The sequence below is a fragment of the Heptranchias perlo genome, chromosome 44 (genome assembly GCF_035084215.1).
Source record: "Heptranchias perlo isolate sHepPer1 chromosome 44, sHepPer1.hap1, whole genome shotgun sequence".
NCBI classification, from domain to species: domain Eukaryota; kingdom Metazoa; phylum Chordata; class Chondrichthyes; order Hexanchiformes; family Hexanchidae; genus Heptranchias; species Heptranchias perlo.
The window spans coordinates 7398353-7413601 of record NC_090368.1 but is presented as its reverse complement, the minus strand read 5'-3'; the positions used below and the strand labels follow the sequence as shown (position 1 = coordinate 7413601).

Below are 15249 nucleotides of genomic sequence, written 5' to 3'. Positions count from 1 at the left end.
AGCTGCCTGAAGACCAGCCCAGCTGTCAGAAGGCCAGCCCAGCTGTCTGAAGACCAGCCCAGCTGTCAGAAGTTCACCCAGCTGCCTGAAGACCAGCCCAGCTGTCAGAAGACCAGCCCAGCTGTCAGAAGACCAGCCCAGCTGTCAGAAGACCAGCCCAGCTGTCAGAAGACCAGCCCAGCTGTCTGAAGACCAGCCCAGCTGTCAGAAGTTCACCCAGCTGCCTGAAGACCAGCCCAGCTGTCAGAAGTTCACCCAGCTGCCTGAAGTCCACCCAGCTGTCAGAAGGCCACCCAGCTGCCTGAAGTCCACCCAGCTGTCAGAAGGCCACCCAGCTGCCTGAAGACCAGCCCAGCTGCCAGAGGACAACCCAGCTGTGGGAAACTTGAAACAACCACGTTGCCAACTTAGTTACGACCTCTGCCCAGAGATCAAACAGGGTAATATCGTTTTGATCTTTGTTGTCTAAATATTTGCTACCTTTACATGTTTGATTTAGCTATTAATAAATGAGACATTGATTACCATTTAGTGTCATGTCCGAATCTGTTACATTCCCCCAGTAAGCAAGGATGCATCTCATTTGGACTGGGTGAATTTTCTACTTCGAGCACTGCCAATCTTTTAAGTCCCTCCTCTTTATCGATCTTTATCCTATCCGATATTGCTACCACCTTCTCCTTGGCAGCATCCTCTTCTCCAGCGAAGACTGATGTGAAATATTTATTTAGTGCCTCAGCCATGTCCTCTGCCCCCACAAGGCGATCTCCTTTTTTGCCCCTAATCGGTCCCACCCTTCCTTTGACTACCCTTTCACTATTTATATGTTTATAAAAGACTTTTGGATTCCCTTTTATGTTGGCTGCTAATCTATTCTTATACTCTCTCTTTGCCCCTCTTATTCCCCTTTTGGATCCCCTCTGTACTTTCTGTGTTCAGTCTGGTTCTCTACGGTATTATGAACTGTACATTTACCATAAGCCTCCTTTTTCTGTTTCATTTTAACCTTTATATCTTTAGTCATCCAGGGAGCTCTAGCTTTGGATGCCCTTCCTTTCCCACTGGTGGGACTGTGTCTGCTCTGTCCCCGAATAAACTCCTCCTTGAAAGCCTCCCATTGTCCAATTACTGTTTTGCCTGCCAATTTTTTGACTCCAATCCACCAGGGCACGATCCCTCGTTAACTCACTGAAATTAGCCCTCCTCCAATTAAGTATTTTCACCTTTGTTTGTTCCTTGTCCTTTTCCATAATTATTCTAAACCTAATGATATTGTGATCACTGTTCCCCAAATGCTCCCCCACTGAAACATGCTCCACCTGCCCCGCTTCATTCCCCAGAACTAGATCCAGCACTGCTTCCGTCCTCGTTGGGCTGGAAACACACTGTTCCAGAAAGTTCTCCCACGGTGCTGTTAGGAAGGGAGTTCCAGGATTTTGACCCAGCGACGATGGCAGATATATTTCCAAGTCGGGATGGTGTGTGACTTGGAGGGGAACGTGCAGGTGGTGTTGTTCCCATGTGCCTGCTGCCCTGGTCCTTCTAGGTGGTAGAGGTCGCGGGTTTGGGAGGTGCTGTCGAAGAAGCCTTGGCGAGTTGCTGCAGTGCATCCTGTGGATGGTACACACTGCAGCCACAGTGCGCCGGTGGTGAAGGGAGTGAATGTTTAGGGTGGTGGATGGGGTGCCAATCAAGTGGGCTGCTTTGTCCTGGACTGCCTCCTTTCTTTCCTTCCCTATCTTTCCTGAATACCCTGTAGCCAGGAATGATAAGCACCCAAACCTCCCCTTCTTTGATTCAAATCTAAACTCATCTTAGACTGCCTCACAATTGCCCCCTGTCCAATCCCTCCAATTCTCCTCTGGTTCATTTTCTAATTACCAGCATTCCCGTGTAACCCAAGATAAGCGGGAAAATTCAGCAGCAGCCGAGAGATGGGGGGCTTCATTGTAATAACCAAATGTCTGAAATGCATCGTCTAATGTCAGCCTGGGAGTCAGAAGGTTGTGCGTTCGAGCCCCACTCCAGGACTTGAGCACGTAATCCAGGCTGAGACTCCAGTGTGGTACCGAGGGAGTGCTGCACTGTCAGAGGTGCCATTTTTCAGATGAGACATTAAACTGAGGCGCTATATAAATGCAAGTTCTTTATCATGCGCGGAGGCTATTGGACTGCATTAGCCGGCACCTTATACCCTTCTATTCCTTTCTCCCTCATGTGTTTATCAAGCTTCCCCTTAAATGCATCTCTGTTATTCACCTCAATCACTCCATATGGGAGCGAGTTCCACATTCCCACCGCTCTCTGGGTAAAGAGGTATCTCTTATCTTGTTCTTTTAAATCCAGACCTGCGATTCCAAAGTGCAAACTAAAGAAAGGTTTTAAGAACAGGCCAGACAAGTTCTGGAGGGGGACAGGGTAGATATTTTATGCACCTTTATTTCCTGGACAGGCCTTGGAGCGTCGTTCAGAGAGAACATGTCTTGTTGCACAGTTTGGGGCAGTTATGGCCGATGCTGAGTGTGAAACATACAAGGGCGACATTGTCCTCTCAAGTTTATAGAATCGTACAGCACAGAAGGAGGCCATTCGGCCCATCTTGCCTGTGCCGGCTCTTTGAGGTATCCGATTAGTCCCACTCCCCCTGCTCTTTCCCCCATGGCCCTGCACGTTTTTCCTTTTCAAATATTTATCCAATTCCCTTTTGGATAAGTCAGCCTCTGAGTCAGAAGGTCGTGGGTTCGAGCCCCCGCTCCAGAGGCTTGAGCCCCATAATCCAGGCCGGACACTCCCGCGGCCAGTACTGAGGGTACTTGATTTGGTGGCACTGGGTTTCCACTGGCAGCACTGCGATGGCCTGCAATGGGAGCCCAGCCTAACAGGCATCGAGGCCATGACCTCCCCGACCTCCCTCACCCCCGACCCCTGACCCCGTGTTAACCGAGAAGCCGGGAATGGGGCACTAATCTTTACTACTGTCACAAAAACACGCTGCTTTCATTTTGTGAGATCGCAAATAAACTTTATCTGTTGTTCAGGCCTGTGCATCTGTGGATCTGGGGTTCCTGTCACACTAAATATAAAAGGTGTTTTCCCTTCCCTCTGTGAGAGGCAGAAAGAGAGAGACACTCATGAAGAGAAAGAAGAGACAGAAAGAGTGACATATAAAGAGAGTTAGAGAGAAAAAAGGAAGGAAAAAGAGACAGACAGAAAAGGAAGGGAGCGAGAGAAAGAGACAGAGGGAAATAAAAAGAGCGACAGACTGAAACAGATAGAGAGAAAGAGACAGGGAAAAAGAAAGAAAATAAGAGACAGGCAGAGAGACAGTCAGAGGAAGAGAATGAGAGAGAGAGAAAGAGACGGTGAGAGAGAGAGAGACAAGGGGAGAAAAAGAACAAGAAAGAGACAGAGAGAGCGAGACGGAGACTGAGTGAGAGAAAGAGAGAGACAGCGGGAGAAAGAGAACGAGAGAAAGAGACAGTGAGAGAGAGAAACAGGGAGAAAGAGAACGAGAGAAAGAGACTGAAAGAGAGAGAGAGGGAAAGAGACACAGAGAGAGAGACAGAGACTGAGTGAGAGAGAGAGAGAGACAGCGGGAGAAAGAGAACAAGAGAAAGAGACAGTGAGAGAGAGACAGGGAGAAAGAGACTAAAAGAGAGAGAGAGGGAAAGAGACAGAAAGAGATAAAGTTATAGTGAGAAAGAGAGACAGCGGGAGAAAGAGAACGAGACAAAGAGACAGTGAGAGAGAGAGACAGGGAGAAAGAGAACGAGAGAAAGAGAGACTGAAAAGAGACTGAAAGAGAGAGAGAAGGTGAGCAAGAGAGAGAGAGAAAGAGACAGTGAGAGAGAGAGAGACAGTGAGAGAGAGACAATGAGAGAGAGACAGTGAGAGAGACAGTGAGAGAAAGAGACTGAGAGAGAGAGAAGGTGAGCGAGAGAGAGAGAGAGAAAGAGACAGTGAGAGAGAGAGACAGTGAGAGAGAGATAGAGAGAGAAAGAGACTGAGAGAGAGAGGGAAAGAGAGAAAGAAAGAATGATACAGTGAGAAAGAAACAGAGATTGAGTGAGAGCGAGAGACAGGGAGAAAGAGAACGAGAGAAAGAGACAGTGCGAGAAAGACAGGGAGAGAGAGAAAGAGACTGAAAGAGAGAGAGAAGGTGAGCGAGAGAGACAGAGAGAGAGAGAAAGAGACAGTGAGAGAGAGACAGGGAGAAAGAGAACGACAGAAAGAGACTGAAAGAGAGAGAGAAGGTGAGCGAGAGGGACAGAGAAAGAGACAGTGAGAGAGAGAGAGAAAGAGAGAGAGAGCAAGAGACAGTAAGAGAGAGAGAGAGCTCCTCGCAGATACTGCGGGTGGTGGAGACCAGTCCACCTCTCCTGTTGTGTCTGAAAGTACAGAGCCCCCTTGTCGTGTTTTGGGGGTGGGGAGCGATCTGTTCCCCGAGAGTGTCAAAGGTCCCGATATTCCAGGGCCACCGGCTTCGTAACTCTGTCCCAGCCTTTTCTCAAAAAGTCCTGTACTCCACACCTCAAACTACAAACCTCCTGCCATTTCTCCATTTAAATGCTGGTTAGCTGTTTGAGAACTCTTAAAGGGATCTTTATTAAAGGGGTGTTATATTTGGCCAATTTACGTTGCTATTTTACGCCAACGAGACCGTATTGCCCCCCCCATGCCCCCCTCCCCCACCCACCCTGGTTTGGGGTTGGGTCCCTCAGAGACGCCATGTTGGGAGGCCGGAGGCCCTGAGGTCCCCCCAGTGGAGGGAGAGGGACTTGGAGCAGACTTCTTTCCCTCCAGTTGGCGCCAGGCCTGTTGAAGGCCTTATCTTCGGCCCAGGCCGTGATTCTGATAGTCAGTGCGCTGCTGCTCCTTTAAGGTCCCTCTCCGTCTCTCCTGGTGATGCGCTCGCTGACCGACATTGGCTCCCGGTCTGGCAACGCCTCGCTTTGAAAATTCTCATCCTTTTCAAATCCCTCCATGGCCCCTCGCACCCCCCTCCCTATCTCTGTAACCTCCTCCAGCCCCTACAACCCTCCGAGATCTCTGCGCTCCTCCAATTCTGGCCTCTTGCCCATCCCCCGATTTCCATCGCTCCACCATTGGCGGCCGTGCCTTCAGCCGCCCGGGCCCTAAGCTCTGGAATTCCCTCCCTAAACCTCTCCGCCTCTCTCTCCTCCTTTAAGACGCTCCTTAAAACCTCCCTCTTTGACCAAGCTTTTGGTCACCTGTCCTAATATCTCCTTATGTGGCTCGGTGTCAAATTTTGTCTGATAATCGCTCCTGTGAAGCGCCTTGGGACGTTTTACTGCATTAAAGGCGCTATATAAATGCAGGTTGTTGTTACAGATCGACTACATAGGTGAACAGCCTCAAACTGCCGGGGCTAAATATCCCTCAGTGATTGTCAGCTCCTTTACTAAGTGGGTGGAGGCCCTCAGGACTGTGAAAGAACTTGTATTTCTATCGGGCCTCTCACCACCTCAGGACGTCCCAAAGCACTTTACAGCCAATGAAGTACTTTTTTGAAGTGTAGTCACTATTGTAATGTAGGAAACGCAGCAGCTGATTTGCGCACAGCAAGATCCCACAAACAGCAATGAGATAATGACCAGATCATCTGTTTTTTTAGTGATGTTGGTTGAGGGATAAATATCGGCCCCCAGGACACCGGGGAGAACTCCCCCCTGCTCTTCTTCCAATAGTGGCCGTGGGATCTTTTACGTCCACCTGAGAGGGGCAGACGGGGCCCTCGGTTTGATGTTGGGTTAAGATTGGGCGGGGGGTTGAGATTGGGCGGGGCGGGGGGTTGAGATTGGGCGGGGGGGGGGTTGAGATTGGGCGGGGCGGGGGGTTGAGATTGGGCGGGGGGGGTTGAGATTGGGCGGGGGGTTGAGATTGGGCGGGGGGGTTGAGATTGGGCGGGGCGGGGGGTTGAGATTGGGCGGGGGGGTGTTGAGATTGGGCGGGGGGGGTTGAGATTGGGCGGGGCGGGGGGTTGAGATTGGGCGGGGCGGGGGGTTGAGATTGGGCGGGGCAGGGGGTTGAGATTGGGCGGGGCGGGGGGTTGAGATTGGGCGGGGGGTTGAGATTGGGCGGGGCGGGGGGTTGAGATTGGGCGGGGGGGCGGGGGGTTGAGATTGGGCGGGGGGGGTTGAGATTGGGCGGGGGGTTGAGATTGGGCGGGGCGGGGGGTTGAGATTGGGCGGGGGGTTGAGATTGGGCGGGGCGGGGGGTTGAGATTGGGCGGGGCGGGGGGTTGAGATTGGGCGGGGGGTTGAGATTGGGCGGGGCGGGGGGTTGAGATTGGGCGGGGCAGGGGGTTGAGATTGGGCGGGGCGGGGGGGGTTGAGATTGGGCGGGGCGGGGGGTTGAGATTGGGCGGGGCGGGGGGTTGAGATTGGGCGGGGTGGGGGGTTGAGATTGGGCGGGGCGGGGGGTTGAGATTGGGCGGGGTGGGGGGTTGAGATTGGGCGGGGTGGGGGGGTTGAGATTGGGCGGGGCGGGGGGTTGAGATTGGGCGGGGGGGGTTGAGATTGGGCGGGGTGGGGGGTTGAGATTGGGCGGGGCGGGGGGTTGAGATTGGGCGGGGCGGGGGGTTGAGATTGGGCGGGGTGGGGGGTTGAGATTGGGCGGGGCGGGGGGTTGAGATTGGGCGGGGCGGGGGGTTGAGATTGGGCGGGGGGGGGGGGGTTGAGATTGGGCGGGGGGGGGGTTGAGATTGGGCGGGGCGGGGGGTTGAGATTGGGCGGGGAGTTGAGATTGGGCGGGGCGGGGGGTTGAGATTGGGCGGGGTGGGGGGTTGAGATTGGGCGGGGCGGGGGGTTGAGATTGGGCGGGGGGGGGGGTTGAGATTGGGCGGGGTGGGGGGTTGAGATTGGGCGGGGCGGGGGGTTGAGATTGGGCGGGGCGGGGGGTTGAGATTGGGCGGGGCGGGGGGTTGAGATTGGGCGGGGGGTGTTGAGATTGGGCGGGGCGGGGGGTTGAGATTGGGCGGGGCGGGGGGGTTGAGATTGGGCGGGGGGGGGGGGGGTTGAGATTGGGCGGGGGCGGGGGGTTGAGATTGGGCGGGGGGGGGGGGTTGAGATTGGGCGGGGGCGGGGGGTTGAGATTGGGCGGGGGGTTGAGATTGGGCGGGGGGGTTGAGATTGGGCGGGGGGTTGAGATTGGGCGGGGGCGGGGGGTTGAGATTGGGCGGGGCAGCTTCACACAATGGACCCGGAGCACTCAGTGCGCAGGCGCGGCCCCCTTCCAGATAGGGGCCTTTCTGTGCCGCGGGGGGGTCTGGGTAGGGGGCGCCGCCATTGCCCGGGACAATGCAAAAAAAAAAGGCCCCCTCCCTACACACAAACCTAAACACCAGGTCCCGCCATTACCCGGCCAATAAAACCGGGCTGCACTAATAGTTTAACTTTATTACATTAATTTCCCCTGTGGTTGGGGTCTAATATCAGGGAGGGAGGGGCGGAATCGCGCCGCGGTGCCGGGCCCGGGCCATGGCCGCCAGCCTTACCCAGAGTGCCGAGCGCGCTGGAAAGTCCTCTATCCCGGTGGCGAGGAGAGGGAGAGGAGTGCGCATGTGCGGAACTGGGGACAGGGAGGGGGGTGGGGGAGGGGAGGGTGATGCATTGTGGGCAGAGGCTGCAGGGACCCAGAGAGAAGGGGAGGCTGCAGGACCTGGAGCTGCTGCATTCGAATGGCAGGTAACCTGCCCACCTGGGCTCAGGGCACCAGGGGTGGGAGATGCAGAGTCATCCAGCAAACCATTGAAACAGGGGCTGCTCCCCTGTCTGCACAGTGCAGCATCAGGGCCTCCCTGTTATTAGCTATTGTCACTGGGGCTGAGGGTATCACCCACCCACCCACCCTGCACCCGTGCCCCCACACCCTGCACCCGTGCCCCCAGAGGGCGCGCTGCCAGCTCGCGTGCCTGTGCCACCTCTCTCAGGCGGGTCCCGGGTTTGCAGGAGAGATGGGCGGAGTGGGGAAGGTGCCTGGGTCTCATTTCCCACCCCCTGGCTCTGTGCCCGGGCCCCATTCCCCCCCCCCTGCCACAGCACTCCGTGCCCAGGTCGCACATCCCCCCCCGCTCTCTATGCCCGGGCCCCATCTCCCCCCCCCCGCTCTGTGTGGGGTCGATGGAGAGAAACTATTTCCTCTGGTGGGGGGGAGTCCAGAACAAGGGGGCAGAACCTTAAAATTAGGTGAGGGTATTCAGGGTTACGGAACCAAGCCCAGTCTGTGCAACCTGTCCTCGTAATTTAACCCTTTTAGCCCCGGTATCATTCTGGTGAATCTGCTCTGCACCCCCTCCAAGGCCAATATATCCTTCCCGAGGTGCGGTGCCCAGAACTGAACGCAGTCTCTCCAGATGGGGGTCTGACCAGGACTCTGTACATCTGAAGCATCACCTTCTCCCCCTTTGTATTCCAGCCCCCTCCAGATAAAGACCAATATCCCATTAGCCTTTTTAATTATTTTTATGGACCTGCCCAAGGGCTTTTAGTGATTTCTGAATGTGGACATGGGAATTTATAATGGGAACTGTTGCGTGAGTTGTAAGCTTTTTATCAGATTATGCATAGATATAAGGACAGCACAGTGAATGTCATAATCAAAGCTATATTTTATATATTACTTCAGGTGTTGTATAAACAGTAGACTCGTGGAAGAGTGAACTCTATCGTAAATAAACCACACAAGTCATGACAGACATAACTCACCATCCACCAGTACTAAATTGATGAACATTTAAATGAAAGATTAATTTGTGTGTAGATGTAAGTCACAATCGATGGCAATACTTGATTTTTTATTAATTATCAGCAGGACTCCCATTGTGTGTGAAGGAATCGGCCTTTTATAATGGTGGGGCTCCTAAGCCATGTGGGGCATAATTAGCGGGGCCACTGATTTACAGGGACGAATTAAGTCAAACTCTGTTCTCTCAAGGTGACATTATGTGACGGGCAGTGTGTGACAGGAAGTAAGTGTGACACTCACAGGAAGTGCATGCCATACACAAGACTTTTAGTGTATTACTGGCAGGATGACTGAGAGACACCAGTCAGTGTACAGATATCTCACTGAGGGAGAGGGGACTGAGAGACACCAGTCAGTGTACAGATATCTCACTGAGGGAGAGGGACTGAGAGACACCAGTCAGTGTACAGATATCTCACTGAGGGAGAGGGACTGAGAGACACCAGTCAGTGTACAGATATCTCCCTGGGGGAGAGGGGACTGAGAGACACCAGTCGGTGTACAGATATCTCACTGAGGGAGAGGGACTGAGAGACACCAGTCAGTGTACAGATATCTCCCTGAGAGAGAGGGGACTGAGAGACACCAGTCAGTGTACAGATATCTCCCTGAGGGAGAGGGGACTGAGAGACACCAGTCAGTGTTCAGATATCACACTGAGGGAGAGGGACTGAGAGACACCAGTCAGTGTACAGATATCTCCCTGGGGGAGAGGGACTGAGAGACACCAGTCAGTGTACAGATATCTCCCTGAGAGAGAGGGACTGAGAGACACCAGTGCAGTGTACAGATATCTCCCTGAGGGAGAGAGGGACTAAGAGACACCAGTCAGTGTACAGATATCTCCCTGAGAGAGAGAGGGACTAAGAGACACCAGTCAGTGTACAGATATCTCCCTGAGAGAGAGAGGGACTAAGAGACACCAGTCAGTGTACAGATATCTCCCTGAGAGAGAGAGGGACTAAGAGACACCAGTCAGTGTACAGATATCTCCCTGAGAGAGAGGGACTGAGAGACACCAGTCAGTGTACAGATATCACCCTGAGGGAGAGGGGACTGAGAGACACCAGTCAGTGTACAGATATCTCCCTGGGGGAGAGGGGACTGAGAGACACCAGTCAGTGTACAGATATCTCCCTGAGAGAGAGGGGACTGAGAGACACCAGTCAGTGTACAGATATCTCCCTGAGAGAGAGGGGACTGAGAGACAGCAGTCAGTGTACAGATATCACCCTGAGAGAGAGGGGACTGAGAGACACCAGTCAGTGTACAGATATCTCCCTGAGGGAGAGGGACTGAGAGACACCAGTCAGTGTACAGATATCTCCCTGAGGGAGAGAGGGACTGAGAGACACCAGTCAGTGTACAGATATCTCCCTGAGAGAGAGGGACTGAGAGACACCAGTCAGTGTACAGATATCTCCCTGAGGGAGAGGGACTGAGAGACACCAGTCAGTGTACAGATATCTCCCTGAGAGAGAGGGGACTGAGAGACACCAGTCAGTGTACAGATATCTCCCTGAGAGAGAGGGGACTGAGAGACACCAGTCAGTGTACAGATATCTCCCTGAGAGAGAGGGGACTGAGAGACCCCAGTCAGTGTACAGATATCTCCCTGAGAGAGAGGGACTGAGAGACACCAGTCAGTGTACAGATATCACCCTGAGGGAGAGGGGACTGAGAGACACCAGTCAGTGTACAGATATCTCCCTGGGGGAGAGGGGACTGAGAGACACCAGTCAGTGTACAGATATCTCCCTGGGGGAGAGGGACTGAGAGACACCAGTCAGTGTACAGATATCACCCTGAGAGAGAGGGACTGAGAGACACCAGTCAGTGTGCAGATATCTCCCCGGGAGGGACTGAGATCTCGTTCTGAATGGGATTCCCAGTTATTTGAGCCACATTAACCAGTAGAATCATAACTGGGTGAGGCTGAGGGGCAATTTTAACCTAACTCGCCCGTCAGGAAACGGGTGCAACAGAGAGTTATATTGGACGGGGCGTGGGGTGCACGCGGGTTCGCCAACTGGCGAGTTAGCTTAAAATCGCCCCCGCCACCAAATCACAGCACGGAAGGAGGCCGTTCGGCCCATCGTGCCCCGTGCCGCCCCTTTGCGAAGGCGGAGCCAATCGGTCGTGTCCCCCCCCCCCCCCGACCTCCTGACGATTTGTTTCTTCGGTCTGTCTGCAGGAACCGTCGCCGGCCTGACGGCTGAGGACGCCCCCGGCGAGCGAGAACCCGGCTTTGCCTGCGCCGACTGCGGCCGCCGCTTCAAGCAGCAGTGCGACCTGAAGCGCCACGGGCGGGTCCACACCGGGGAGCGGCCGTACCGCTGCCCGCCTCCCTGCGGCAAGGGCTTCGGCACCTCCTACAACCTGCTGCGGCACCAGCTCCTGCACAGCGGGGACAAGCAGTACCAGTGCGGGGCCTGTGGCCAGGAGTTCGTCCAGCGGCATCACCTGGAGGCCCACCGCCGGCGCCACACGGGCGAGAGGCCCTACCCGTGCCCGGTGTGCGGCCGCCACTTCAGCCAGGCCTCCTCCATGCGGGCCCACGGCCGCACCCACGCCGAGGAGAGGTCGTACCGCTGCGCCGAGTGTGGCAAGGCCTTCAAGAGCTCCTCCAACCTGGCCAAACACCGGCGCATCCACGGGACAGAACGGCGTTACGAGTGCGAGCGCTGCGCCCGCCGGTTCCTCCACTCCCACCACCTGGCCGCCCACCGCCGCACGCACAGCAGCGCCTCCGGCCCCAAGCCCCCCCGGCCCTGCGCCCTGTGCGGCCTGGAGTTCGGCCGGGCCGAGGAGCTGGCCCAGCACCAGCGCTCGCACGCCGGCCAGAAGCTGTGCAAGTGCGAGGCGTGCGGCCAGGCCTTCCTGGACTGCCGGCGGCTGGAGGCCCACCGGAGGTGGGCCCAGGCTCAGGGCCAGCCCCACGCCTGCGCCGCCCGCGCCTCCCGCCCGCCGCTCTCCCAGGGCGACGAGGGCCAGCGGCCCTACGGCTGCCAGGAGTGCGGCAAGGCCTTCAAGCTGGCCCGTTTCCTGGAGTCGCATCGGCTCCGGCACACCGGGCCCCGGCCCCACCGCTGCGCCGACTGCGGCAAGGCCTTCAAGCAGTACTCCTCGCTGTCCAAGCACCGGGCGCTGCACTCGGGGGCCGAGCCCTACCGCTGCCCGGTGTGCGGCAAGGCCTTCCGCCTGGCCCACAACCTGGCCAGCCACGAGCGCACCCACACCGGCGAGCGGCCCTACCGCTGCCCGGTGTGCGCCGCCGGCTTCAACCAGCGCTCCACCCTGGTCAAGCACCAGCGCACCCACACCGGCGAGCGGCCCTACGCCTGCCCCGAGTGCGGCAAGGCCTTCCGCCAGTCCTCCACCCTGGCCGTGCACCTGCGCACCCACTCTGACGAGAGGCCCTACCGCTGCGCCGAGTGCGGCAAGGGCTTCAAGAGCGCCTCCAACCTGATCGGCCACCGCCGCGTCCACAGTCGCTGACCGCCACATTCGTCCCGGGGGCGGGTGGGAGGGGGGAGGGGGGGTGGGGGACGGGCGCTGTCGCCTGTCGCCGCCCGATATTCAGTTCCGCTGGTCAATGCAACGGGCGTACGACGCGATAGCGCCCGTTTTGCGCTGCCGCCCACAGTCGAATTTCTGCCCCCCCCCCCCACCCCCAAAAGATCCCCAGGCTCTGTCTATTTGGAGCGAGGTCCCTTTAGATTAGATGTAGGTTAAATTTATTAGAGACTCCCTGTCTTAAATCCCCTAGCGACTCCACGTCTTAAATCCCCTAGCGACTCCATGTCTTAAATCCCCTAGCGACTCCACGTCTTAAATCCCCTAGCGACTCCACGTCTTAAATCCCCTAGCGACTCCACGTCTTAAATCCCCTAGCGACTCCCTGTCTTAAATCCCCTAGCGACTCCCTGTCTTAAATCCCCTAGCGACTCCCTGTCTTAAATCCCCTAGCGACTCCCTGTCTTAAATCCCCTAGCGACTCCACGTCTTAAATCCCCTAGCGACTCCACGTCTTAAATCCCCTAGCGACTCCCTGTCTTAAATCCCCTAGCGACTCCACGTCTTAAATCCCCTAGCGACTCCACGTCTTAAATCCCCTAGCGACTCCCTGTCTTAAATCCCCTAGCGACTCCCTGTCTTAAATCCCCTAGCGACTCCACGTCTTAAATCCCCTAGCGACTCCACGTCTTAAATCCCCTAGTGACTCCCTGTCTTAAATCCCCTAGCGACTCCCTGTCTTAAATCCCCTAGTGACTCCCTGTCTTAAATCCCCTCGGGACTCCCCGTCTTAAATCCCCTAGTGACTCCCTGTCTTAAATCCCCTAGTGACTCCCTGTCTTAAATCCCCTAGCGACTCCCTGTCTTAAATCCCCTAGCGACTCTTGTCTTAAATCCCCTAGCGACTCCACGTCTTAAATCCCCTAGTGACTCCCTGTCTTAAATCCCCTAGCGACTCCCTGTCTTAAATCCCCTAGCGACTCCCTGTGTTAAATCCCCTAGCGACTCCATGTCTTAAATCCCCTAGCGACTCCACGTCTTAAATCCCCTAGCGACTCATTGTTAAAGGAGGTCGGGGCACTGTCCTGAGATCGTTAAACTACGATATTACCTTAGGAGACCGTAACCCAAGTGTATGAGATTCCCTTGTCCTTGGCTTCAATCCATCACCTCCAGAATCCTCCCTCGAGCTGCATTGTTTCAGAGTCCCAACTCTCAAGCTAACTCCCGTCCCGCACTCAGTCTCCATCGCCCGTCGCCCCTCATCTGCTCCCTCCGACTCCTTCCCGCTGGGGTTCACCCTTTTCTTGAAATTTGTTCTCAGGGACGTGCAGTAAATGGGCTTGAGAGATGGACAGCATCAGCAACTACAAGAGCGAGTTGGAGCCTTTGGACAAAATAAGTGATTGAGGGAGACGAGAGAGAGAGAGAGAATAGTTTGGAATTTGACTGGTTGATTACAAATTGCTCTCGGGATGTGGCGAGGCCGGCATTTATTGCCCATCCCTCATTGCCCCTTGAGAAGGTGGTGGTGAGCCGCCTTCTTGAACCGCTGCAGTCCGTGTGGTGACGGTTCTCCCACAGTGCTGTTAGGGAGGGAGTTCCAGGATTTTGACCCAGCGACGATGAAGGAACGGCCGATATATGTCCAAGTCGGGATGGTGTGTGACACGGCCGCCAATGGTGGAGCGATGGAAATCGGGGGATGGGCAAGAGGCCAGAATCGGAGGAGCGCGGAGATCTCGGAGGGTTGTAGGGGCTGGAGGAGGTTCCAGAGATAGGGAGGGGGGGGGCGAGGGCCATGGAGGGATTTGAACACAAGGATGAGAATTTTAAAATCGAGGCGTTCCCGGACCGGGAGCCAATGTCGGTCAGCGAGCACAGGGGGGGTGATGGGTGAACGGGACTCGGTGCGAGTTAGGATACGGGGGGGGCAGCGGAGCTTTGGATGAGCTGGAGTTTACGGAGGGGGGAGGATGGGAGGCCGGGCAGGGGAGAGGGTGGGAATCGTCGAGTCTGGAGGTGACAAAGGCACGGATGAGACCTGATGGTTTGTTTGGCCTCTGGACTGGGGGGGAGGGGGGCAAGAATGAACCAGGGTCCCTGACTTTACCGCTATCGAATGACTGCCGGAGTTACAGCTGAAGAAGAGTGTTTGATACCCAAGATGGAGAAAAGACCCCATTCCCCACGGAGGGGAAGCCCGATTGATGTGTCACCCAGATGGAAGAGACGGATCATTGGCCAATACAATTGGGTGCATCTCCCCTTGGACACGAAACTGGTAGGGGGATGCGATTGAACCAGAGATGGGGGGCCTCACCCCCGTCGTTCTCGAGCAGCCTGGTTTCCCCCCTGAACTGCAGCCAGCTCCTTCAAGAGACAACTTGCCCTCGCCTTCGTTCGGGTTGTGCGACCTTCGGAGGCCCGCAAATCCTCGTTTGTATTATAGTCTGACAATAAACCAAGACCTGGATCATCCCTGGCTGTCTGAGTCTCTTCTCTCCAGAATTTCCCCTCCTTCCCCATGAGAAAGGACTCCCATTGCTACAGCGCTTTTCAGGACGTCCCAAAGTGCTTCGTAGAAAATGAAGTACTTTTTGAAGTGTAGTCACTGTTGTAATGTAGGAAACGCGGCAGCCAATTTGCGCACAGCAAGATCCCACAAACAGCAATGTGATGACCAGATAATCTCTTTTTTTAGTGATGTTGGTTGAGGGATAAATATCGGACCCAGGACACCGGGGAGAACTCCCCCCTGCTCTTCATCCAATAGTGACCCGTGGGATCTTTTACCTGAGAGGGGCAGACGGGGCCCTCATCTGAAAGACGGCACCTCCGACAGTGCGGCACTCCCTCAGCACTGGCACTGGGAGTGTCGGCCTGGATTATGAGCTCGAGTCTCTGGAGTGGGGGCTCGAACCCACGACCTTCTGACTCATGCGAGAGAGAGAGTGCAACCCACTG

At 55.7% G+C, this 15249-nt stretch overlaps 1 protein-coding gene across 1 annotated transcript; it reads left to right on the top strand.

Annotated features, from left to right (window-relative positions):
* Positions 1-7616: 7616 nt before the first annotated feature.
* LOC137306719 (zinc finger protein 135-like) lies at positions 7617-14763 on the top strand. The gene is made up of 2 exons (XM_067976084.1): positions 7617-7706; positions 10961-14763. Exons 1-2 carry the CDS (start codon positions 7700-7702, stop codon positions 12262-12264), a joined length of 1311 nt encoding a protein of 436 aa, XP_067832185.1. The 5' UTR covers positions 7617-7699; the 3' UTR covers positions 12265-14763.
* The last annotated feature ends 486 nt before the right edge of the window (positions 14764-15249 follow it).